We start from the raw sequence: 27,500 nt of genomic DNA on the forward strand, positions 1-27,500 counted from the left end.
AGAGGGAGAGAGAAAGAGAGAATCCAGGGCAAGTCATGCAGTTAGAGGGAACTGCACATTGGCAGAATGTGGAGAGAATAAAGAAGAGGAGAAGGCTGCAGACACTCTTTCTCTATCGCCTCCCTTTTGATCTCCTCTTATTCACCCATCCGACAGCAGGAGAGGAGCACTGCTTATATAACTCGCCATTTGAAACACAATAAGCCAAGAAGGGGTTTTTGAAGAAGAAGAAAAAAAACACAATAGGCATGTCACAGATTGTTAAATTGCCGAGCAAAATTAAAAAAAGAAAACCCGGGCACAGAGGTGTTCCCAGTCAAACAGACATCAATATTGTCTCTGTGCCCGAGTGGCAGTATTTTTCATTTCCTGCAATCTGTTACAGGCATCACTCAGCCCAACAAAAGGCCCTGCTTACACCTCAGAATAGAAGTGTTTAAAATCCTCAGCACCTGCGTGAGGCTCCGCTGACCGCGCTCCTGTTAAGTTTTTAGCAGCATATGTGTTAAAAGACATGTTAGTGCCAATTCAGCACAACATGTGGTCCTTCATTGAGCTCAAAGAATTATTTCTGACAGATTAATCTAGTCTTTTAAGCAGCTTTTTGTCCTCATGTGTAAGTATTGCTGACTTAGCTGTGCAATCAGGTTGCTGATGCCAATATGAGGCCAATATCTGACTAATAAAAGGTGTCTTATCGAGAATTACCACAGTATTAAAATATGATGCAGTAGCTTGATTTTATGCCTTTTTTAAAACTCAAATAAGGTATTAGATCTTCCTCAACAGCGTATAATCCCCCAAAGCAATTGCTTAAGTGTATGGTGCTCTATAGACAGAGCGGACTGATTCGCTGTGTGGAATTTCTAATGCTGAGGCTCAACACTGAATCTGTACTGGCAGTGAAAAGTGGCATCCTTTGGATTCTTAAGCTTGCACCTCCAGATTTTATTTTGGCCGCTCTGGGGCATTGCAACAAGCTGAAGGCACAACATTGACAAATGATCTCCATATAAAATTGATAAGGAGAATGTGCTAGCAAACAGTTGTCTGTGATCCACCAGAAGACAAGGAGCAGCATGACATTTATTTGGTTTGTGGCAATCTGGTGAATGTAAGCACAACATTCACTCTCCTTTTAGCTCTGTGTTGGTCGTCATCAAGAAAAAAAGACCTCATTATTTTCACCAGCTAGTCACTCGCTTCGTCTGCCTGCTGGTTGGTGCTGGGCCTGTGGCGTATTGTGGGTTAATGAGAGCTTTTTTGCTGAAAATAGTAAAGTTATGGACTGTAAAACCAAAACAATGAGCTGAAAGATGGTAAAGAAAAAGGGAAATGCAAAGTCATGTGATCATTTCCTGTTACTTTATCACTACAGTATCTCCTTTAGTTATTGTTTTCATTGTTAATAAAAAAAACCTCTTGATTAGTGCAATTTAACACATCTAGAACATGAGAAATGACTGAAAACATCTCTCATTTCTTGCTGAATTGTACGGATACAGGCACTTTATTCCATACTGTCAAATGTAAAGCCCCAAAGGGTTAAAACTATCCCCAGTTTGCTTCAGTAGTGAGGGCATGTACCTGGTGGTTTGTTCACCTTACCAGCGAGTGATTGCATGTAGTGGTGAGCAGTGTTCGAGGCACTGGGTCAGTGCCCCGTGACAGATCAGTTGGTGTCAAGAGGAAGAGATGACTCTTCTTGCTTCATGTATGTAAGCAGTATGTCTGCTGTCCTGAGGCCATTTGACCTTCTTATCCAATGTGCCTGTCTGACTGATTTCAGATTCTGTTCATCTATTAAGTCATTATTCAGCAAAATTTACTTCAGTTTACCATCATCAGCTTTGTAACCCCACTCTGTATCTTAAATTCATAAAAAAAAAAATAGGGATTAATTTACATCATTTACATCCTCAGCTTCATTTTCATGGGTACAGTCGTGACATTAGCGTTAATGTTTCACAGCAAAATGTAAATAATTCAGCAGCATGAAACCGTTACTAAGCATATCAGTGCTTGTCGACTTTGGCAGGATGTTAACATTTCCTTTTATTAATGATTCAATATTGGAATTGGTACCCATCCAAATCAATATACAATTGTAACAAATGGAAGATGTCCATGCTGCCCTCAACTGGCTTGTCGTCTATTCATGGCTGTTTAGAGAAAAATTGTGCTTTCTGAGGAAGGTAAATGTTTAAGTCCATTGACCAGTAAAATGAATTGAAACAGATTAGATTATTGATCAGCAAGGGAGGAAATTGTCTTGTCATCTTCATGGTCATGGAACACATAAAAAAACAGATGGAGAGTATGTAATATACAGAGCCCAATAATTAACTACAGTATATTCACAAAATGAACAAGTATATGTGAAGGTAGTCTGGGTCTTCAAAAACTTTTTATTCCCTTCTGATGTAAGTAGAACAAACCAAAACAAGAGGGGCAGAAGAGCAGTGCCTGTTATATATCTGGGTATCCAAATATACCTGCACATTAATGTTTCCAGGCACCCCACCCTATTAAAGCCCGTGTGTGGGAAACACTGCACTTGTCGCCAGATTTAGAGTTTAACCCGCCCCCGAAACAATCATTTCATAACCGTGTCCTGAACAGCTTTTCAGAGACTCAGACTGAGACAGCACCCAGGACGATTTACTGAGGATTATTGCACATTTTCTCATTTTTAACAAACAGTGGGACATAAAGCTCATTTAGATCTTAACAGTCAAACTAACAAGGACTGAACCTATAGTCATCCAGCTCCAATCGCAACAAGCACTTGCACTGTCCCAGATTAAAGAACAATAGATGTCGATAAGAAAACATCCCGTATAGAATTGACAGAAATCAGAACGTAAATGGTTTCAAGATACAGTGATTCTGCAGAACTTGAAAGATTGCAAGACAGTTATCTATGATACATCACAATGTCTGTGCTACTGAAGAAGAAAAAATAGCAGGAATTGTGTATTTATTCCCTGCGTTGTGCCGTCTGAGCATAGTACCTACACACACTGATTTCAACTTGTCCATTCCCATGCCTGGTAAGGCAGACTGGGTGGGGAATCTCTTTAGAGCACCTGCAAGTTTTAAGAAAAATATCAATATTTGGTGTCGGTGTGTTGTTAACGCATCACAAGAGGAAGTAATACAATATTCCCAAATCGATATTTTGTCCCACCCCTACAAACTATGTGCCCTTATTATGTCATGGGTTTGAACCTTTGTAATTTCCCTGATTATATCTGTCACACTGTATAATTGAAAATATAAGGAAGAAACAGTCAGTATCTGCAAAAGGACAAAGGGCAGGATGAACAACGGACACAGCCCCCATGTATGCCTGCTCTTAACATGTGATCTACATCTGGGTAATGACATTCAGTCCATGGGGATTTCCATTTACATCAGTATCTCGATTCTGTTTGCACTGTGATCTCAATATGCAAATTAGTTACATGGGGCTGTTGAACTCATCAACAAACCTGGTGTGACACAGGTAAAGGAAAGTGATGCTATGGACAGGCGACATTCAGTTAAATCGGTTTTTGCAAGATTTTCTTACTGCCGCTACTAGCTGTAGCTTTTGTTGGGCTTGCTTCAGTTGGTCAGGAAATCTTTGAACTGGCTGGGTGTTTTTATTCTTTGAGTGGCTATAATTGATATTTTTATATTAACAATGTGTAAAATGACTGAAAACAATGTGACTATAAGCTATGAACCTGCAGAATACGATCTATTGAATCGGCAGCTCCTGTCGACTTTACAGAGCTTTAGAGCGAGTTCCAGCTCATTGTTTAGCTGTTCAGCAGCAACTTTGCTGCTGTGGTTCACTCTCACAGCTCTGTTACAGACACAAAAGGCAGCTTTTTTTCCGCGAAAAAGCTGTAAAAACTCAGCATACAGTACCTGCTCAGCACCAAACAGCAGACAGACACAGTTAGCCACTAGCAGGTGAACAGAGCGGAGCATTTAGCAGCTAAATAGACAGATATCTCCCAGAGGAGTTGGTCGAGACAAACCAGAGATAAAAGAGATTGAATATTGGTCTTACATTCACGAGGTGGCCAGAAACACAACTCTGCTTACATCTTGCATTAACATGCATTTTTCTAAATCCAGATACATATTGTATGTTAATGCCAGATGTAATTGGGCTGATGGGCAGCTCAGGGCCGGGGGTAGCCTTAAAGAAAAGGTAAAAGTCTGAACATACAACAAAGTTTAAAGAGTATGATCAATTTGTTCTGCATAATTTGTTTAAGAGTAAAATCCACTTTTCCCTTTTGCTTTTCCTCTTTGCTTGGAAGGCAGAAACAGTCTGTAGAGCTTAAGATAAGAAGACCAACTCTTGCATTCAGACAGCATTTCAAAATGGATTCTGTGTAGGCCTAGTCATTGTCTTAGTTTATCTCTTATGCAATCTATTGTAGGAGGCAGTATGGCTCTGAAACCAACTGTGCTTTTATATAATTGAGGCTATACCATGTTTTGGCGGAGACTGACCGAAAAGACATAATAAATGAGATCACCAGAAAACCTGAAATAAATATATCCCACGGTAGATGCCAGATAAGACCATTAGAGAGGTGCATTACACAAGGGAAGGTTTTAACAATTTAGGAGGCTTTCTGAAACACAGGCATAAACACACACAAACACACACAATGGTCTTGCATTAGGCTGTGTTAAATTGCCTTATGGCTTTGTGTCCGAGTATGTGTGTGTCAGTCCATTTGCTAGAGCAGAGGAACAGTGTGGGAGATGCAGGCAGGTCAGAGAGAGTAGGAGTCACACAGAGAGAAGTTCAGAGATGAGCTTTTGTTTGTGCAGCAGGGATGACTTCAGAGCGCCTCACTGTTCCCTTACCTGCCTTTAAACCAGCTACAGTCACCTCCAGAAATACTGGCACCTTTGATTAAATAGTGCAAGTTAAAAATGAGTTGAGTAAATATTAAAACAAGAAATAAGCTGCATTACATTCCGTTAAAATTGAGGAGTTTACGGTCACTCATGCAAAAAGGAATTCTCTAGAAAGAATACACTGTTTTCACCTCCAGAAAGATGACAGGTACAGTTAGCACTTGTGCCTCACACTCATGAAACACACAAATGAACTGTTATCATTAAGCTTGGATACTGCAGGTTAATGAAAGATAATTACAAATTATCAGCCGGTATCAGTGACAAATTTTGGGTGTTACTGTGGAGAATGTGTCAAAAATAGACGTAGGAAGGAAAAGTTTGTGGAGAAAATAATGCCAGTGGTTAAAGGAAAGCAAAGAGCAAAGATGTGATCGTCTGGATGAGGAGTTCATTTGATGCAAAGAGTGACTTCCTTTTGATCCTTCTTGGATCAAAGGCTGAGAAAGCTAATGGAGAGGGACAGGTATGAAAGTATTAATGAATAAATCAGCACCTATGGCCAGGATAATTTGGGGAATAAAGAACCATTCATCATCTCATTCTGAACATGGATGTTTTATGTTGTGTTACTTCTGTCCAATTTTTATTTCAGTGTATTTATGCTCTAACTACTCAGAATGCGAAAAGAAAGTAGAAAGACGTGAAAGATTTTCCCACAGCAGTGAGAATTCAGTGGTGGATGTGCCAAATCAGAACCAGAATAATAAAAGAACAAATGCCCAACCCTTTTTGCAGGGCTATAATTTACGTCTTTCACATTAGCCCAAAATGCAGAACATTTGTAATTGCATCACTGTGCCACAAGCTCCAGATTGTCTACATTTTCCAATTTGTATCACTTGCACCACAGTTCACATCTGTTGCAGCAGTCTGAGTGTGTTGCCTGCAGCAGAAATTAGTGCTGCAATGACATGCAGTGCATGTAATTCATTTAGAACTTGTGTTTTTAAAAAGCTCAATTTTAGATTTTGGGACTTGCACCAACTGTGTGCCTTTGCTGGCAGGGTTTTCCAGACTTATCCCACTGCTTAATGACAAACGGTGGGTGTTCAAATATGATGTTTCTGTGTCTATTTAAAAGCTAATATGTAGGCTAGTGTCTAATTTCTACCTTTCACATTTTTGTTGGCTTATGTTGCAAAGCTCTTTCTTTGATAACTGAGATCTTGCAGCTTTTCTGATAGCTATCTCTTTGATTCTGCTTGCGCTTTTCGGTAAACGTTCATACAGTATGTCTTCATAACCACTATGGCAAGAAATAAATACCAGAGAAATTAAGCATAAAAACACAACTGCTTTCGGGAAGAACAATCTGCCCAAGAACCAAAATCCTAAAATCTGGACCAAAACAAGCGTCTAAGTGGGACCAAATGCCAAATTACCACCAAATACCATGGCAACAAAGAGTGAAAAGCAACTAGCACATTAAGCACACCATCCGAGATGATCAATTAATGAAATAAACATGTACACAAGCCAATTAGAGCTATGTTCAGAAAGTGGTACTCTCTCTGCAAAGCAGAGATGCAAAGATGGTACAATTGTGAATTCGACAGGCAGGAATATGTGTTTGACCTCATGTATCGAATTCCAATAAATCTCTCAGGTATGCAGGGATCATGCTTAAGTCTATGCTTGAATAAGCTTTGATAATTACCCTCTAGTCTTTTCTGGGGTGTGCTCATTGTCTCTTTATAATGAGGACCAAAGGTACGTGCAGCCAAAACAGAACGACTGCTGACTGACAGACTGGCAGGAGTTGCCTCGGTTTTAGTTCACTCATTTTATTCAGCAACAATTAAATCCTAATTTATTTATAAAGCACATTCAAAAAAAACAGCAGTGCTGTACAATCAAGAATAGCAAAGACTGTAAGATAACACAATAAAACACACACACCATTTCAAAGGACAAAAGGTCCAATAACATAATAAAAATGATAAGATCACAAGAAAAAGATCTCTCACACTGAGCTAAAAACTGAGAAACAGCAGTTTTTCTGTTTGTTTTTGTTTTTGTTTTTTTCTCTCTTTAAAGAGTTGAGCTGCTGTGAAATATTTTTTTCTTCCAGAGATAATAATGAAATGGAAACTGACAGGAAATAATAGAGAGAAAGCGAGAGAGATAAAGTGTTGGTGGGTGAGAGGCAACAAAGCTTGTCAGCTGGATCCCAACCTTCAGTACTGTGCCTTAGCCTGCCACCAGGAGGCCGCACGTAATGCACATCTTATTGGACACACACACACACACACACACACACACACACACACACACACACACACACACACACACACACACACACACACACACACAAAAAGACTCTAGGGATTCTGCTCCAAACGCATAAGTGCTAAGTTCAACCTAGCGAGAGTTATTGTGACCTATCTAAGAGTGCCTTCTGGTGGACTGTTGTGTATGAGTGTGTGTGTGTATGAGCGTGTGTGAGGGTGTCCGGCCCATAAATTGCCTTCCTGTGTGCAGATACTTCCTGTGCATACCTCATTCTGAGCGAGACACAGAGAGCGAGAGAGGGAGAGTGTAAATGCTTTGAGCTGGAAAAACCCTCAATCATATTTAATGGGATGATTTATCCACATACTGTCATAAGACGATGCGTATGCATGCTGGGCTGTGTGTGGAAATGTGTGTTTTGCTGAGAGATGGGGTATATCATAGCATCTCCTGGTCCTGGCATATAATATTGCAGGCAGATGGGTGTGGGTATATATATATTTTTTTGTGCGGATAGATGTAATGCACTCCCCCTGTACTGATAGAGAGCAGTGTTACACTGATATAACAGGCCAATTTTAAAGCTGTTCGTGGTTCTCTCAGACATCGGCCAGGTCACGTTGTCCGTTGCTGATGTGAAGGAGGATCCTGTCTCACTGCAGCAACTGAATATGTTTTTATGAATATTATTTCTTCATCGCAGATGGCTAAGCAGAGAAATCATTCCAGCATGGTGTGGGAGGATTTTACTCACAGCTTCAGGGGTGTCAGTCTGTAAAACCTGCAATGAAACCTGCCTCACCCTGCCTTAAGGTGCCGCCAACCCACCTAAAAGCTTTCATCTGTGAGGCTTTCACTGGATTTTCAGTGGCCCATGCTCTAATTGCCACCCTGCCAACATTAACATGCTGGGAGAAACAGTGAATCATGTTAAATCTGAGTTTCTGTTCGCCATTAAAACAGTCAGATTTTTAATTGAAAGATATGGAATTTTTGGTGAGCTGCCGCTTCGGTCGGAAAAATGAGAACACTCATCATTAAACCTGCATGTTTGTCTAACCCTAATTGGAGGTGAAGTGAGTGGGTGAAGTAGGTGGACTCAAGCACACAGCGCTGTGAATATACTGTCAACACCCAAGGCCGCAGCCCTCAGAGAGCCCCCAGAGAGATAATGCAGTTTATTTACCGCTTATGCATAAAAATCTCTGCGCTGCGTAGCCCACAGTGTGAGGTCTGACTGTTTTAATTATTAGCTGCTGTGTTTAAAATGAAGCCGCCAGCATTTTCATTATTCGCACCATATTTATGCAAAACACCTTCACTCTGGGTGTCGTGTGTCCACCCATCTCTGCCACCTCCACCCTCGTGTCTTCTCCTTTCAAGACCACCTCTCCCTCTTTCCCTCTCATCCCCACTGCCGTCCTGCCTGTTCACCTCCCGTCCTCCACTCTTTAGTCCGTCCTCACCTCCTCCTCCTTTTCTGCTCTCTTCTCTTGTCTCCAGCAGCCCTCTCTCTATCTCAAAGTCTCGTTTTCTCCCTCCTCTGCTGTTCGTTCTCTCTTTGGAAACCGGCTTCCTCCAGGGCAAAAACTCTACAGCTCACTTTGTCTCCCTGTCCGCCTCCATCTATGCTCCCCTCTTTCCATCCTTCTTCTTTATCCTCTCTCTTTCACTCCTTTTCACAATACAATAGGTTTCAGGAAGCGTCAATTGAAAATTCCCATTTGCACTGCTTGCCTCGCAGTGGCTTGCTCTCGTCTTATCACTGTTGGAGTTTCGTCCTGGCTACTGTTCAGAAGAAGCAGAGGAGACGTAGAGGGAAAGAAAGGGGACAAAGCCAGGAACACTGCCACCACATACATATGCACACAGAAAGGGCAAGCAGGAAAGGATTTAATGCACAAAGTTTATCTTTGATTTTCATGCTTTGTCAACAATCCTTCAGATACACCTGAAATAAACTGAAATACACTTAACCTACATGTAAAAGGTGGGGCTGGGCATTAACACAGATGGCAATAGAAGATTGGCTTGATAAGAAAACTCAATATAGACTTAATAAATTACACAGCTTAACAACCTACTAATAACGTAATCCCAACACAAAAATGTTGTTTCGTGGGTCAAAAATTAGACCGTTACACAGGGAGGTGAGCGCTACCTCTAAAAAACTAAGGAACAAGTAACAGATCAACAGTCACAACAAGCTGAAAGAGCTGCTGTGGATAAATAAGGTAAGAAGACCTCAGTGGTCGGACGATACTTTGGCCTCTTAAAGTGGATGAGATAGTCCGTTAAATGTTAAAGTCTGGCTCAAAACATGTACAGTATACTTTTGATGTATATTACAGCCCTGATTCCCAAGAAGTTGGGAAACTGTGCATACGCTTTGTTCAAAACAGCACAAAGATAATATATTTAATGGTTCACCTCATCAGCTTATTCTGAATTTGATGGCAGGAGTACATTTCACACAAGTTGGGTCAGGAGCAAGAACAGACTGGGAAAGTTGTGGAATGCTCCAAAAACACCTGTTTGGAACATTCCACAGGTAAACAGATTCACTGGTAACAGGTGATAGTATCGTGATTGGGTATGAAAGGAGCATCCTGGAAAGGCTCAGTCGTTCACAAGCGAGGATGGAGAGAGGTCCACCACTTTGTGAACATATGATTGTATAAAGAATATTACTACATGGGCCTGGGAACACTTTGTAAAACCGCTGTCAGTAAACAGTTAATTTGCAAACGACTGCATTTCTGTTTTTATTTACGTTTTCGAGTCTCGAGTCCCAACCGATTTGGAGTCGATGCTGGATTAACGCAGCTGAAAACACGTTCCAATAAAGAGGGGAAATAGCACAAAAATCACCTGAAGCATTACCATCTAATGGTGCAAGCAGAGTGCAAGTGCTTGCACTGTCACCAGTAATTAGACCCATCCCCGGATCAAGTCGCAAGGCTCTCAGAGAAGAAAACCTGCAACAAACCGTAACATTACTGTGCTTTCTCCCCCACTCATCACATGCTGTTGTGTTAGTAATTCACAAAAGACGTGGTGCTGATAAGATACAAAAATGCAAAAAATGAGGGATTTTAACAGATGAACTGAAGCAGATCAACTGAAAAGACTTTGTTCTAATTTATTTAAATACATTTTCTGTTTGCAGCTCATACAATTCTTGGTCATTCGGGCTCTGAATCTACTCGGTAATCTTTGTGTAATCTTAAACTAAACAGAAACAGAGACTTAATTTATGTGAAGATAAATATCAATATCAACTGTCATAAAAAAAAGCCTTTTGCCATTTTGCCCAACTCAAAAAAAGGAAGCAACGATGAAAGAAAGGTAAAAAGAGGTAAATGGGAGAAAAGAAAGAGAATCTGAGACAGACAAAGACAGAAAAGGACAACTACGAGAAGGTCGAAGAAATAGAGCAAGACACCAAAAAATGTGGCAGAAAAACACAGACTCTAAATGGAAACAGCGGACAGGAAGAAAAGGCGTCGAAATCGGAAGAATGTCAGACAAAGAAAACGTCAAAAACCCTCTAAATAATCTACAGATGCTACTTAACACCTTCCAACAGCCTGAAATAGTCGATATACTGTATAAGCAAATTCAGAGATAATTGACCTCAACACTCCTGTGAGTGAGAGGAGAGAGATGGAGGGAAGCAGAGAGACAGAAGCAGAGACTGTACTATGGTGTGAACTGCCATAGAGCGTAAGTGGGAGGTAGTGTTGTCACAGTGCATAATGGTGTTGCTATCATTATCACTGGCTAGAAGAACAAAGAACAGAGGACTGGTGTGTGTGTGTGTGTGTGTGTGTGTGTGTGTGTGTGTGTGTGTGTGTGTGTGTGTGTGTGTGTGTGTGTGTGTGTGTGTGTGTGTGTGTGTGTGTGTGTGTGTGTCTGTGAGTCAGTGAGAAGGAGAGAAAGTTCACGGGTCAAAAGAGCAACAAAAGTGTGTGTGTGAGCACGTAAAAGAGGCTGTGAGGATGACTATTTATGTAAGTGTGGGTAAGATCTGGAGAACTTTGCATGAGTGTGTGTTGGTGTGTGTGAAGTGTCCATTTTAAGGGAACAGCTGCTGATCGAGGCTGGTGGCACACAAACCACCCGGGTACACATGTGCCACGTGAAGCCGATAATACCAAAATGTTACCGACTGTATTCAGCACGTTTGTCTTCATTTGTCATTTATCAACGGCCTGACGTTTTTTTTCCTCTGCATGTGTGCAACTACAAAAGTACTGTAAATTTTTAAAGTCCCAGCTCACAGTCCTGCAGTCACACTTTAAGAGATCTCAGTGCTTAGCATTAAATGGCAAAAAAAAAGAGAAGCACACAGAGACGACATTTCCCTGTGGATTATATTCTAAAACCATAGAAGCCTCAGAAAACACAGTTTTGTCATATCAAACGGATCAAACACGGGACAAAAGTGATATGAACATTAGTACATCAGTTCCACTTACAGTACAAGCTCTACGTCTCTCTAAATGTATTTGTTCCATTTCTGAGTGACTTAGACAGAGTCAGGGCCGGATTAATGCGCAACTTACTAGAGGGCTGTTGTAAGGCTTGTTGTGCATGATTTTTTTCTTTTCTTTTTTTGGTGATATTATTTTCTGTTCCAAATCTGGATGATACACTAAGCGGTGAGGTGGCATGAGCGTCCACGTTTTTCATCCAATCAGATTATCGGGCCAGCCATGTTGCTTTGCATACAGCCAGTTGTAGGCTTTCACTAGTGCCCTTTGCAGAGGAGGCGTTTGCTGGGCTGGGAGCAGAAATCAGTTAGATACCATTACAGTGTCCATAATTTAAAGGATAAGGTTGGCAATGATTTAGATTTTTCTGTATATTCTGTGTATTAATCCATGTCTGAAAATAGCCCCTAACAAACGCATTTCCTCCTGTTTGAATGACTTTTCTAAAACTACATTGCCCAGATGTTGTAGGAAATTACTGAGCCTTTTTAAAAAAAAATGTAGACTGTGCAGTTATGATCTGTTTTTAAGACTCATGTCTTCAGCAAGATTAAATGAGCTTGGGGCTGAGTGCCACAGTCAGGTTAGGGAGGCCAGAAAGCATCGGGAGGCGGACTAACACATTTGAATCTGTTGACGGTGAGAAAAACACAGAGGAAGACCAGCCCTGTGCTTTTCCTCATCTGTCCACTGCAACTAACTGATGAGGAGTCCGAGTAGAAATTAGTGGCAGAAATGAAGCCAACCCCTGGTGTGTGTTACAGCCCAGAGCCTCCCTTCAGATCTTTGCTGCTTATCCCCGTCCTGTCGCTTCCCTCATCTCTCTCCTGCTCTGCCCCTCCCTCTCATGCTAAATGGAAGCTGTGTGTTGCTGTGTTAGAAAGCTGGTCACATCCCTCTCACTCTTCTTTTTAGCCCCTCTTAGAGTCTCTCCCTCTCTCTCTCTCTTTCTCATTTCCCACCTCTACCTTTCTTTCTCTCTGTCTATCCTTGACACAATCTCTCTGTCTTTTTCTCTCCCGCTCTGCTCCCTCCAGCCTTCGCTCTGTCCATGCCGACACCCTCGACTGAGTCTGCCGTAGTCATGGCCTTCAGAGCCTGACAAGAATTCAGTGCCAGCGCAAGTGTGTGTGCGTGAACAAGTGTGTGTGTGTCTATATATGTGTCTCCAAGCATAGATGAAATATGAGCTGTTAAATATGAATGCTGGGTTATGTTCTGATGCCATGTAGTCACGTCACTCATGCATGGAGGAGTAGTAAAAATGTGCGTGCACACGCACACACACACGCACGCACGCACACACACACACACACACACACACACACACACACACACACACACACACACACACACACGTGGTGTGGGTTCGGTGCGTATGACAAGTAACTGCAGAGCTTCTGTGGTATTATTCTGCATCGCATTTACCATCCATTTGTCTGTGATACTTGCCACACACACAACCACACACATGCAGAGGCAGGCCCTGGATTCAGGCTTCACTGACTTTAAACCTTGCTCAGGCTGACAGTAATTTCTGCCTCCAAATTACATTCCAATGGCTTCATAAATCTGCTGCCTCCTCCTCCGCCTCTTTCTTTTTCCCCCCATCTTCCTGCCTCTGCTTCTCCATCTTCCCCTCTTCTCTACCGGCCCTCGTCTCTTCCTCTCTCCCTTTTTCACTCCAGCCTCACTTCATTTTTCCTGTATAAACCTCCACCCTCCTCCTTCCCTCTCCGCCTCTATTTCACCATCTCCCCTTCTCCCTTCCTCGCTTTCTCTTTCCCCCCGTATCACTTGTTTTCTCGTTTCCCCACACTCCCTCTCTCTGGCGCTGGCTCAGTAAATGAGAAACAGGGAGGCAGAGATGGGGAGGTTACGTGTGCGGGGTAGTTAAACAGTCACACACATAAATCCATACGGATACATACACACATACACACCTACACAAACACAGATGTACACACACCCACACTCACAGATGTGCTCACGTACACAAAGAAATGTGTAAATACACACAAACATGAGCGCACATCCACAGTCAAACATCATAAACAGCAAATTACTCTTTGATTGAAAGACAAGCATTTGTGCTGCTATATATTTGCCATGTCTCTAAATTGACTTGTGCTGACACGCACACACATGCACCCACATGCACACACATGGCCGTTTTAATGAGAGTGTTCATTTTACAGATAGTGCCTCTAGGTGAAATAATTGCCAATGTTGGGCCCTGATGGCTGGTCCAAGTGCTCTCAGGCCAGTTGTCTTTATGGGCCATGGTGGGCCACGAACACACCCCTCATCTCCCCCGCTGCCGCTTTAACTGCTGCTCTGCTGTAGCCGAAACACACGCGGGATGAAGACATGGGCATAATATGCATAAGCACACAATGTAGACACCAACTTACGCATTAATACTAAGCACACGCATACACACGCACCAAGAGAGAGGCCAGCAGAGAACAATAGGGCCGTCTGACAATGGGGCTCAGAGGAATTCTCTCCTCCATATTAATATTCAGCAGAGTGGATGTAGAGAGAGTGTGTGTCAGCAGGGACGCATGCTCATCAACCTCGCTAACACTGGGGTTAGGCAGCCACATGATTACAAAGTATTCAGACTTTGGTCCCCAGCCCCATAACTATTAATCCCTAGCTCCTACTCCCTCACTTCCTAGCTCCTAGCTCCCTACAGTGCACAGAGCGAGCACGCTGCCAAGTATCACAGCTGTCACTTTTCTTCGCTTTCCATTTTCTGAATTATCCCAAACAGCCTGATAGAGCAAAGGGGTGGATGGAAATGGAGATTTGATATTGTCGATTTCCTGCTGCTACCCACTACAGTGTTTCAAATTTGTGAAAGTGCAGCTCGAAGGTCATCTGGAGGAGAATTTGCGGAAACAAAACACTGGATTTTTCCTGGTAATTTTTGATGAATAAAGCCAAAACACCAAAGCATGCACCCTTAGCTTATTTTTTTAAACCAGAGGCTTTGTTCTTGGTCTCATTTCCATCACTTCCACTAGTGTTACCTCATGTCAAAGCAAAGACGTATGCAAGTAAACACACCTGAAATACCAGACTCTCCTCTGTATATCTTACCTCCATCTGTAAATTCTACAAGGTGACCACTAACAACACACACTGAAATATTCTGGCCATATTTTTTGTATATGTTACCTCCATCTGGAGATTTATAAGAACATGAAGCGCTTACAGCATATATTTACACATCTGCTCAGTTTATCATCTCAGTTTATTCAGTAGCATTATCACCAGCCTTCTCCCTATCGGCCCGACCATAAAGCAAGGAAAGAAAATGCTAATATCTGATTATTACTGTACAAAGGAGTGAGGAAAACAAGACAGCCAGAGCATTTAGACCGCACAGAGGCCACAGTGAAAGTCACATACTGTAGCGTGCCTGTAGGCTACACAGTTGTCATTGACTGGCTCTCAAGAGCAGAGTGATTTCTGTCCCCCTGAGGAATGAGACCTTCTCTGTGCTCTCTGTTATGCATAACAAAAACAAGTACAACGGAAAAGATGCAAAGAGAAGCGTCAGTTGGAAATATTTTTGACCTCAACACTGCATGGGTCACCTGCCCAAAGTGTGGGAACTGCTCTCTTTATTACTCTTCTACTACTCACTAGTGCTGTTAGAGTTATGAGAAAGTAATAAAAGAGGAGCTAATATGGAGGAATTGTTTTGTAAGGAGAAGAGCATTTTACACAGCTTTACCAAATCAAAGGGAAATGCTGAAATACTTACAATGATGCAAAAACCTCTCTGCACCCACTTACTGTTTTACATCACTGTACATGATTTGTCAGTGTTTCTAAATTCGATTTTTCTTCCTTATATTACTCATTTGACAGATGTTGTACTCTTCAAGGACCTGTCTTTAGAGAATATGGTAACATGACATTGATAAAAGAAATTCCAAACATGCAGAAAAAATAAATAGACTGCGACCTGAACACCTGCTGGCTAAAACCTGAGAATTAACTCTTGTTTAATTCTGGATAAATACAAGAAATTAAAGTCTGACAAGTGTAAATCAAAACGCAGCACTTTTTATTTTCAAGAAAAGATCATCCATAATGTCTTTTCAGGGCTGCGAATAATGATTATTTTTGTCAACAATTTACCAATCTATTTTATCAATTAATCTAAAAAAAATGTCCCTCACAAGTTTGAAGTTGACTTCTTTATATTGCTTATTTTGTCCAAAACAACTGGATATTCAAAGTTCTCCCCTAGAAGACAAAGAAAAGCAACAAATATTTACTTTTAGATGCTGAAATCAGTTAATCTTTGGGAATTTGTCTGTAAAAAATGACTTAAACCATGAAATGATTATTAATTGTAACTTTCTGACGCTCTACTAATCAATTTATCCACTAAGCTACAGCTCTAGTTTATTCTCATTTTTTGTATTTATTCGAAATACACGACAGTGACTCAACATCTATGACTCTTTCATTCTATTGCTTGATACGAAAGACCGAATGCAAGCTGTTGACCTCACGTTGACATCGATGAAGAGTTCTTCTATGACATTTGAATGTGAATGTTAATGAGGGTGCTGCTAAGACACTTGACAGTGTCATTTTTGTGGATTTCTAATGAGCATGCCTTTAAAGAACTGCACTTATTAACATCAAAGGCATTCAAATTGTATGAAAGAGTCGATAAACTCAAAGAGAATTCAAAGCTCTTTGTGATGCAGTGAAAGACAGCTGGTTCCATGTCAAGGTGTATCCATTCACCTTTAAAAGGTTCTGTGTGTTCTCTGTCTTGGAGATTAAGCAGTGTACTGTGTAGGATAAATGTTGGCTATTAATAACAGAGATATTTCCTTTGAAAAGTGGTACAATTGCCTCAACAATGTACTGAAATACAGTTATGAGGAACAGAAGTCAGCGACTTTCTCCTTCTCTAACCTCCCTCAAACATTCATTTTCAGCTTCTGCCCTCTCCTAAATGAATAGTGTCTAGCTTTTGCCTCCCTGCCCTGATACATGCTCCATAATGCTCCTTAATTCCTCCGCCTTCCCCATCACACTCCCCTGAGCTCGGCTTGCTACGGAAAAATCCATCACAAAAAGTTTTAAGGACAGCCTCGACATTATACAGATAGAGCTTCACATATTGATGTCTAATGGGCAATGGCAGCGAGCTGTGGAAATGCTGCTGATGTTCAATATTCACATCTTGTCCAATGCAGGCAGACATTTTGCCTGCGGTAGGCAAAGATTAGTGTCGAGTGTAAGGCTAGTTTTGGACCAGACACTGCAACCAATTAAGGGGACTTGTTTTAAAACGACAGTTAGTGTTATTAAAGGTGACGTGTGCTCTTAATACATGACTGATGACATCCAATTAAAAGTCTTCATTTGAATTATGATTTGACTTCAAAGCCCCTTTAAAGCCTCGGTCTCCAAAATACTAACATGAGAGGATTTAATTATTTTGAAGTATTAGACATCAATCAATGAATTACAAATGAATGGGGGGAAAAGGGGTCTAGAGCATAAAGCTCTGTGTACGTCGAGGCTGTCCTTGAACAGACCATTATCTCCTTTCTCCTTAAATGTCAATCACAAAGTCAACTGTTTCGCAAACAATGTCTATTTAGCATTCTGCCCATCTCGAGCTGTTTTCATTACGCATGTTAACCACACTCTGCACATATAAATCAGTTTACTATGCCACAAACTGGATATCAGTCTGGAGCTGTTTTTCTGAAAAGGACAGTTTATCTCACCACATACTGCCCAACTTCATCCCTCACCAGCCACCTACCCAACCAAAACTGCACATTCAGTCAAACACAGATCTTTCCATTTGTGGAACCAGTTAAAACACTAAACCTTAAATATGAACACACACACATACCGTCACAGTTTAGCATGTATGGTGCGCAACTTTAAGGCATTTAAAAAAACCCTCCAAGCATACATACAGTACATGCACAGACATAAGCCTGTTGACCAACTTCTTCTCAGCTACAGCAAGTGTCCTTTGAAAATGAAAATGAGGACAGCTTTATTTGTCTCTATTTGTGTTTAAGCAAACTGCATGATAATTTCCCAGTTGGCTATGTAGTCTACTTACTCTGGGATGAAGTGTAGAGGCGAATGTGAGCAGCAGAGCAGTTAATGGCATTGATGAATCTGTCTCTGTGCACTCAGTATGCCTGATGAAAACCTTATATTTCTAAAGCCAGTGTTCACTTGGGGGTTTGATGCTGCACAGAAGATACAGGCACTTAGTGGGTGGTGGTTTGATGAAAGCTCCGAAGCTTTGTGTGACAAAAAAAAAAAAAAAAAAAAAAACAGATATAAAACATGGAGTTACCTTAATGGGAGGTTTGTGTCCGTTGGGAGCTTAGCGTTGCGTATGTGCAGTGTTGACCTTCAGGAAGTATTTTCATGAGGTACTTAATTTTAAAAGGCATAACCATTCTGATGGGGATAATTATTTAGCCCGTACCTTTTAGTATTCCATATTGTGCCAACGTTTAAACTCAAAATTACATCTTGGAGTCAGTTAAAGAAGGCTGGCATTTAAAAAAATGAAGACAGGAAAGCATTTTTATTCATGCAGCCTCTTAGAAGCACCTAATTTGTATCTATTTTTAGACATGTAAGCTACTGGTGGCAATATTTGAATATATTTGAAGAATATTTTGAAGCTGGAAGGTAATCAACATGACAGATATGTGAGATTATTATTCAGGCAATATTATATTTCTTGAACCGCTTTAATTTGGGCTCACTTACTAATAAAAGCTAAACTAGTTAAAAGGCTCAAAAATGGCAGGTTCTCGTTGTGCACTCTGGTTTCAATTCTGATGTGTTACAAATGGCCCATTGTGCGTGGTTTAAGAAGGATTTTCCACTCTCCAATTTTCTCAAATACCTCGTTACCCTAATTCACTGCATCTCCAAATGAAAATGCTAATACTGTACGTGTCTGTGTCTCCTCTCAGGGCGGTGTTCACTAACACTCAGCCAGCTGTCCTGCTGAAGCAAACACCAGTCAAGTCTACCTTGAGGATACTGGACGGCAGTCCATTTCAGCCAACCTGCGGGAAAACTTGACTGGCCATCACAGGGCCGCTCAGAGTGGACTACATACAGTACACACTGTCATCTGGCTTTGCTGCCTCTGAAGATAATCTGTGTGAACTGAAAAGGAAGAAAGCAAACATTTCACAGAGGAGAGTTGTGGCTGAAACTGGAAGGGAAGGAGAAGGAAGCAGGAGAGAAGACTTCTCCCTCTGAACTCAGCTCTCTGGGCCAACCTATCCATCACAGCCTCAAACATACTCATTACCATCACTGAACTGTGAAATTCATGTTGTAATAATTGTTATAATACACTCAATAATAGCATATCGTAAGGACTCTGCTGGATTTTTCTGAGCTGTGGAAATCTCACTTATTCTCCCGTTGCTGCTCATTAATTAAAGCCTCTACCTGGTCATTCAAAGCGAGTGTATTACGGCACAGTACTATTTTTGAATGACCCACTGCTTGCATGAGTATCCAGGATTGCTTTTGACTTCGAAGAAGGACCCTTGAGCCCTCAACCATCTTCTGACTGTCTGCCCAACTGTAGCATTTGGGTGTGGAGTGGTGGTTTCAGAATTAGGCCTCTGGACGCTTATTGAAGATGACTTGAGTTGGCAGGCCTAAAAGCCCCTTACCCCAGAGAGAGAAAGAGCTTGGCAGCAGGACACACACACACACACACACACACACACACACACACACAACACATAAATGTGGGTGCCGCGGCGGCTTTGAGCCATGCTGGTGTTGCTACTTGTGGAGCCCTGGAGTACAGGCTATCATCATCCCTATCATCATTCACCCAAGCTGAGGAAGCTTCAACAGCCCCAAGGAGCGAGGCTACACTTGTGAACGATTCAAGGAAGACTAGGAAACTGCACTAACACACAGAGAGATCTACAGCTACAGCCTCAGTCACATAGATAGACATACTAATACTCACCTCCACAAATCCTTGATACAGGAAAAACAAAGCTTCGGCGGACGTGAAAGGCACAGAGACTGAGCAGGTAGGCAAGCCCTCTGCAATCACATCACTGGTCACGCAGACTTTTTTATACGCACACACACACACACGCTTTTCTTCTTGCATTCAGTGCAATGAAGAACGCCACACTTACATCTTGCTTTCAGCTACATGATAGGAAAAAAAAACACAAACACACACTGGCTCTGTGCCTCAACAAAGGCTTTTATTTCAGAACATGATTGAAATGTTAGTGGGGGAAAACACGGCACAAAGGGAGAGGAAGGCGACTGCACAGGCGAGAAAGCTGAGGCCTAGAGGGAGTGAGAAGGGGGGGGGAGAGGTGGGGGGTCGCTGCATCTAAATGAAAAAGAGAAACTAAGTTGCCATGGAGGAGAGGAGAGAGGAGGTCTGGGCAGGAGGACTGAAGCAGAGCTGATTGATCCAATCTCAGTGTGTAGGAATCAACAGACGACTGGAGAGGAAACGATAAAAGGGGATTAGGAGGAGATAGAGACAAGGGAGGAGAGGAGGAGGATGACTGCACGGACACTTCTGTAAACAAACCTGAGAGTGGATATAATGAAAGATTATGAAACGGAGGAGGTGGCGGAGGGCCGGTGGGGAAGGTAGATGGCGTGAAAGATAGAGATGCAGAGAGAGGAGGTCACCGTGAGAGGGAGCGACAGTTGGGTAGAGTGAGCAAACAAGCCGGGGAGGGGAGAAGACAGAAAATCTAAGGATCATTAAGAGGACGTGTCGATAGGAAGCCTTGGCATGTAGGCAAAAACACACACAGGTTCGTGCCAAGAGGATATTTATGAAAGGGAAGCGGGGATAGTGTGGCACTGAAGCATATGCTAGTTGATATTCATAGAGCATTCCCAATATGGTCTCAGCTCCTACCTTGACACTCCCACTTGTGTGCTTGTGTTCCTCTCCCTTACTTTTTCTGCCTCAAATGCTGGGAAATGTTTGGAAATAGTCGGATTTAAGCTAAAAATACCAGTAAGAAAGGAGAAAAATAGAGACTGAGTCCATGCCGAGTTGCATGGCACATACTTGTTTTCACCCTCACATGTCAAATGCTGCCTGTGTTTAGCTGGGACAGGAGCTGGTGGTTGTAGAGGCAGGTCTCTTTCATGCAAACACTTACAGATGTTCTTACTAGCATGTACAGGTACATCAATGCAGCTATTTTTACACCTATCTTACATTAAAAAAAACAACATCCAATCATTCTTTTTGCAACAACTCAGCTGATACTGACTTGAGACTTCACTGCCAGAAACTCACTTCCCCTCTCCTCCTCTGACGGACTGTCCCACTCTCCATCTGTCTCCTCGCCTTCATCCTTCCCTCCCTTCCCCCCCTTCCCTCCATCTCTTCCATTGTTGCCATCTCTTGTTTGCTTTGCATGGATTTTGACTCCAGCCAAGGGGCAATTTTGCATCTAGCGCTGAGTTCACATACAAACACACAAACACATACATGCGTGCACAGAAGGGGAGAAAAAAAAAACAACTTGCCTTTAGAGGATTTGTTTATCAAATGTGCTGTCAAATCATGTCAGGCATTTCACATCAGGGCACATTTTACAGCCCCAGGCTACCCAAAAGAAAGGGTTCAAACAAGAGTACACCACAATGTAATTTCCACAACTTTCACCAATGTATATTATTCATATTCCATAAATAGTGCGCCATGAATGTGTGTGCACAGAGATCATTTTATCTGAATTGTAAATTTATGTTACTGATGTTGGTGTCAGGGACTTGCTTGGAGACAAGTCATAAAACATCGACCGAGGAACGTATTAATGTTGCAGAAAAATGCTTCTCTGTAAAACATCTCGCTAAAACATTTCTGGGGATTTCAGGACCACTTCCCTGAATAATTTATAGAGATTTCACGAACAATAACAACCACGAGAAAATATGCATTATACATGTCAGCTTGCACTGAGACTTTGTTCTGTATGTGAATGCTTTGTGTTCAGTATGTTTACTTGTTTGTGTGTGCATTTCTCTACGTGTGTCTTGGTCATAACCTCAAACAGGCGCCTTTGTTTCTGAATATACAGTCAGGAATTCTGATTCTCTGTTTTCCTCCATTTACTGTACATGCATTGTCGTCATAATTTCATTGGGCCATTGGATATAGTGTAGTCAGAACAAGTTTACCACTTCTGTTGTCTTAAAAGCTATCAACAGCACTGTGGGCAATTAATCTGATTTCCTTCTCCCCAATCTCTCCTCCAGTTTAGTTTCATGTCACTCAGTCCATTTCAGTTAATCTCCCGGGAAAAAATCTTCCTCCCTTATTTTCCCTCCCTGCAACAGTCACTATCCAATTTTCTCCATCTCTATCATCCTTTTGCTTTCACTCATTCTTGTAATCCTCCTCGCCTGCACACTCCACCCTTCATCGCGCACTCTGCCTCTAAATGTCGGTTTGTTTTCTGCTTGGTCGCTCTGACCCATATAATACTGGGCAGCCCCTCTGAAGTATGTCTGACTGTTCAATCCACCAATCTTCTCCTCTTTAGAGATTAAAACAAAAAAAAAAACCCAACTAACAGCAGGTTGAAATACAGGTCTTTAGTTAAGCGGTTAATTGTTAACTGCGTGGTTTGTCCTGCACTATCTTTATCTAAAACATGTGTTTTGCCATCAACTCTTTCCACTTTCTCTTTTGAATACAACAGGTTACTCCTCCTTTGATTTTAGCATCAGTGAGTTGTAGCCTGTGTACTTGTTGTAATCTAGTTTCCCATTTTCTCTTTTTCAATCAGGAGCTGTGCACCAACATGGCAGCTGAGAGTCTTGCTGAGCTCCGCGATTGGCTCTTTCTGCTCCTCCTGTGCCTCACCTTATTGGCTGAGGTGCTGGAACTGGCGGCAGCGGCAATTGCCATGGAGACGGGCGAGGGAGATGAGGGTATTGTTTGTCCCTCAGTGTGCCGCTGTGATGAGGGTTTTGTCTACTGCAACGACCGTGGCCTCAGCATAATTCCGCCTCTACCATTAATGGCTGCCATCCTCTACTTGCAGAGCAACCGTCTGAGTAACGCTGGGCTGCCTCCCTCACTGGAACGCAGCACTTCCATACGAGTCATTTACCTGTATGCCAACCAGTTGGATGAATTCCCTATACACCTCCCGCCTTCATTACGGGAGCTCCATTTACAGGATAATAATATACGAACGTTACCGAGATCAGCTCTGGCCAAGTTACCATTACTAGAACGTTTACACCTGGATGATAACTCTATATCCACAGTTAGCATCCAGGAGCGAGCTTTTTCTGGGACCCCACGGCTTCGACTGCTGTTTCTGTCTCGGAACCACCTGTCAAGCATCCCTGCAGGCTTGCCAGCATCCTTGGAAGAGTTGCGACTGGACGACAACAGAATCAGCACCATCCCCACACATGCCTTCCGTGGGCTAGCCTCCTTGCGACGCTTGGTCCTGGATGGGAATCTGTTAGCCAACACACGCATTGCAGATGACACGTTTTCCCGTCTCTCCAACCTGACTGAGCTGTCACTGGTCAGGAATGCTCTGCAGTCTCCGCCAGTTAACCTACCCTCAGCTCACCTTGTGCGACTCCATTTGCAAGACAACGGAATGACTCACATACCACGAGGTACGCTGGATGGGATGCGGCGACTACAGAGGCTGGACCTATCAGGAAACAATCTGACCAGTCTCCCACGAGGACTTCTGAAGGATACAGAGAGCCTGGAGCTACTACTGCTGCGAGGAAACCCCTGGTACTGTGGCTGCAACCTTCGCTGGCTCCATGCCTGGCTCCACAGCCGGGGGGCAGCGGTGACAGTCAGAGGTCTGACCTGTCAGGGGCCTGAGCCTGTAAGGGGCCAGACCCTCAGAGACCTAACCTCCCTGATGGAGCAGTGTGAAGGCCCCCCTGCTGGTCCCAGTACTGGAATGGGGGTGAACCCAGCAGAAAAAGATGCCGGAGGTGACGATGGTGTTGGAGGGGGCCAAGCAGTGGCTTCAGTCCCCCATGGCAGCACCACCACTACCTCTCTGCTTGTCCCCACACAAGGTTCCCTCTTCACCCTGCGAGCCAAGCGGCCTGGCCTTGTGATGCCTCTGCCTCCTGGTGAAGGGGGACAGGTATCTGGAGAGGCCCTGGAGCTGACTGTAAAACCTCTCTCTTCGGACAGTGTACTGGTGAGTTGGTTGTGCCCACAGCCGGCACCCTCCTTCCGCCTATCATGGCTGAGGTTGGGTAGCAGTGCAGCTCTTGGTTCCATAACAGAGACTCTAGTACCTGGAGAGAGGAGGCAGTACCTCCTTACCCAGCTCACCCCACGCTCCCATTACCTCATCTGCTTGCTGCCACTACGTCAGGAGTCCTCCTTTGGGAGTTCCAGCATGGGCTCAGCTCGAGCTAGCAGCATGGACACAGACAGTAAAGACTCAGCACCAGCCTGTGCTCAGATAGAGACTGGAGAGGCTCTGATCAACTCCGGAGGGGAGGGGTCAGATAAAGAGGGACAGGACTCTGAACTAACAGCCCTGCCATTGGCTGGAATCATAGGGGGTGCCACAGCATTGGTAAGCCTGCTATTAATCTTTGGCATCTTCTGCTGGTATGGACAGAGAGCAGGTTATATGTCCGGGGACACAGGTTCATACAGCAGGGGCCGGGGTGGAAAACATTACGATGACTATGTAGAGTCAGGCACCAAGAAAGACACTTCAATCTTAGAGATCAGGGCCCCTCCTGCAGGGTTTCAGATGACAGCTATGGCCCATCAGCCTCTGCAGCCTAAGCTGGAGGATGTCACCTACATCCACACCATTTTCCCCTCCTCTTCCTCTTCCTCCCAAGCTAATGGGACCTATCGGAGCAGCCACGGAGCTGGCAGTCTCAATGGCACCATCCTCAGCCAAACCAGCCACCATCATGTCACTTATGGTACCAACCGTGGCTACAGAGAGGGTGGCATCCCCGACATAGATTATGCCTACACGTGATGATACAGGGATACACTCCCTGAGCCACAAATGCCAGGCACCATTTATATAATGACGACCCCTTGGCTGGTGGCCATTTTGTCCTTGGTTTCCAAAGTACCCTCTGTGCCTCTGCTGGTTCAACTTTGATTGGTTTGCTAGATAGAAAAGACTGATTTCAGCTATGTTGATTGGACATTGCTATTGAGTGACAGAAGTCCTACTATACTCTACTACTGTATACTACATTATACAGTAAGCCCGTCTTTCAGCGCTACTTATAGTTATAAATGGTTACTTTTCTCTTTTGGATATCTCAGTGTCTTTCAAACCTACTGTTCTTCTCAGCTCATAATAATACACAGTAACTTATTTGAGGTTGATATACTAGGCTTAGCAGATTTAGCAGGAGCTATATTTATAATATGAGGAAAAGGCACTTGATGTGTATAGAGATAGCTCAAATCTTTCTACCAACTGTAAGCTCTGTGCTGTATAGATAAAAGGGATGACAGAGGGAGAAATCAATGGTAGTTATTACTCACAGATGACAATGCATCATGGTTGACATGAAAAGATGTGTTCCTAGCCCCCTCCTTTTCCTCTACTTTACTTCCCTCCTTTTTAATTTTTCCTCCTTTCCGCCTCCTTTTTTTGGGCTGAGGCTCTTTCCTTTTCTTTCTCTCTTGTCTTTTGTGGTGCCGTGAGCAGAGGACGACTTTGTTCTCACCAAGGGAGCTGACAGCAGCGATAACAGTTCTGACAGAGATGGGAGACACAAACCACAGCATAGGGAGACTAATGAGAGGGAGAGAAAGAGCGAGATAGTGGTAGGGGGGTGATGGATGGATGGATGGATGGATGGATGGATGGATGGATGGATGGATGGATGGATGGATGGATGGATGGATGGGGGAAAGAGGGGTGCTGTTTTGTGCACTGAGAGAGGTGTGTTAGCTTAAGGCAGAGAGCGAGGACAGAAAAGGAGAGAAAAAAGGAAGATAAGTAAAAAAAGGGCGTGTGACAAATGCAGCGGTAGGAGGTAAAAAAGCAGACAAAAGGAAAAGAAGAGGCTCAAAAAGGGTGCGGGCGGGGTAAAGAAGAGGGGTGACAACTGGAATAATGTGACATCGTCATCCAAAATATGGCTGAAGTTTTACCCACAGTGAATCCACTACGGCACTCAGCACACACCTGAGTGATAACAGACTGCACGCTTCCTTCAAAGACTGATGTTTTCAGTTGCCTGTGATCATCAAACAATGTTTCTTGTGCAGTCTCTGCCTTACATATCATGTATCTTCATCATAATATGGACCCATTTCCATGCCACGTATCATGAAGAGAGGTACGGCGAGACAATCAGAGAAAAACATGAAGAAGTACAATGATTGCCAATACCACAGGACAAATGACTAGCTTGACAAGAATGGCTATTAAAAATCTCCCACTCAGAATTTAGAAGAAGTACTGCATGTACCCAATTTCTATTGTGGTCTGGTCTCATTATTAAATTACCTTTTCAAATGAAGTGAAAGAAACCTAATCATGCATCTTATAATAGTAACCCATTATCTCATAGAGCCTGGTTAAACCTTCTTAATTGAAAATAAGTTTTAGCAGCTTTGAGTTTTTTGGTGGAAGTTGGAATTACTCTGGTCTAATTACTCTTTCCTAAAATTCTCTCATAATAATACATCTTTTCAATTTTATTTAAAAAATTGGAACTGTTTCTGGTAGTATTTAAGTGAAAGTTCAAAATGCAAACAGGTAGGAATGGGAAATATGTATGAAACGATCTGTCATACTATTTGACATTTTACATAGCAATTTTATACGTACTGTACTCAGGATGTACTGATTTGGAAACCGATTAAACCTAAAATTACCCTACAGAAATGTCTTCTTTTGGATAATCAAGTAAATTAAACACCTGACAAACTTCTGTACAACATCACAATTATATGAAATTACAATATAGTTATAAAGCAGAAATGCTCATTTATTTGAAACACAACAGCCGAATACATCCACAGAGATTAAATCAGAGATATTACATTGAGAGTGTCATGTTATGAACAGTATAGTGAAATATGACAAATTAGTAGACCTGAAATAATTAGTTCATTAAATCAATCGACAGGAAATTTATCTAGGCAAAAATATTCTGTATCATCATATTGCCTCACCCTACAGGAGGGTATTTTAATTTGTAGTATTTAAACAACTAATTTTTTTTTATTTTTTTTTAATTTTACAACATCTGACACTCAAAGTTGATGGGATGCATTCTGGGAGGTGCATTACTTTAGTTGACCGATTTTAGTTGTCCAGTTTTACAGGCCTTAGTACAGCATGGGCACAGTTGTGTTAACAGGGATCACAGCCTTACCGCTACACTGTGCAGCTCAATACACAAACAAACATTCACACAGCAAGGAGGAAGCAGCACCTGCTTTCCGACTGCCTTTCACTGACCCCACTAATATACTTTAAGGGAGGAGGAACTTCAAAGGAAAACGCTAGCAAACAGCCAGAGATTAAAAGAGGAAGAGGAGAGAGCGGAGGGGGAAAAATAAAGAGTAGAGGGGAGGATGGGGAGGACTGATATATATATAGAGCCTGTGAGTGTTGAAACCCATTCTTACTTTCAGTAGCTCTCTTTCTCTTTCCAACCTGTGTTACTGTGTACCAGTAATATTGGAAGAGCTCCAGTGTGGGTTTTTAGTTTTTTTTTTCTCCATTTGTTTTTCTTTTTTTAAAAGCACTGAAGCTTCCTTTCATTCTGTGCAGA

General features: G+C 42.6%; 2 protein-coding genes across 6 annotated transcripts in view; one reads left to right on the plus strand and one right to left on the minus strand.

The window, feature by feature from the left end:
* Positions 1-27,500, minus strand: part of macrod1 (mono-ADP ribosylhydrolase 1) — a 111,030-nt gene that overhangs the window by 58,951 nt on the left and 24,579 nt on the right. The window lies entirely within an intron of this gene.
* Positions 1-27,500, plus strand: part of flrt1b (fibronectin leucine rich transmembrane protein 1b) — a 33,950-nt gene that overhangs the window by 6,282 nt on the left and 168 nt on the right. For all 3 annotated transcript variants that reach the window (XM_070962524.1, XM_070962523.1, XM_070962522.1), the window contains exons 2-3: positions 18,668-19,762; positions 22,514-27,500. The exon at positions 22,514-27,500 is cut by the window's right edge and continues 168 nt beyond it. In XM_070962524.1, coding sequence (XP_070818625.1) covers positions 22,529-24,727 — 2,199 coding nt within the window. In that variant the 5' untranslated portion in view covers positions 18,668-19,762; positions 22,514-22,528 and the 3' untranslated portion in view covers positions 24,728-27,500. The remainder of the gene's footprint in view (positions 1-18,667; positions 19,763-22,513) is intronic.

The sequence above is a fragment of the Chaetodon trifascialis genome, chromosome 5 (genome assembly GCF_039877785.1).
Source record: "Chaetodon trifascialis isolate fChaTrf1 chromosome 5, fChaTrf1.hap1, whole genome shotgun sequence".
In the NCBI taxonomy this organism is placed as follows: Eukaryota; Metazoa; Chordata; class Actinopteri; order Chaetodontiformes; family Chaetodontidae; genus Chaetodon; species Chaetodon trifascialis.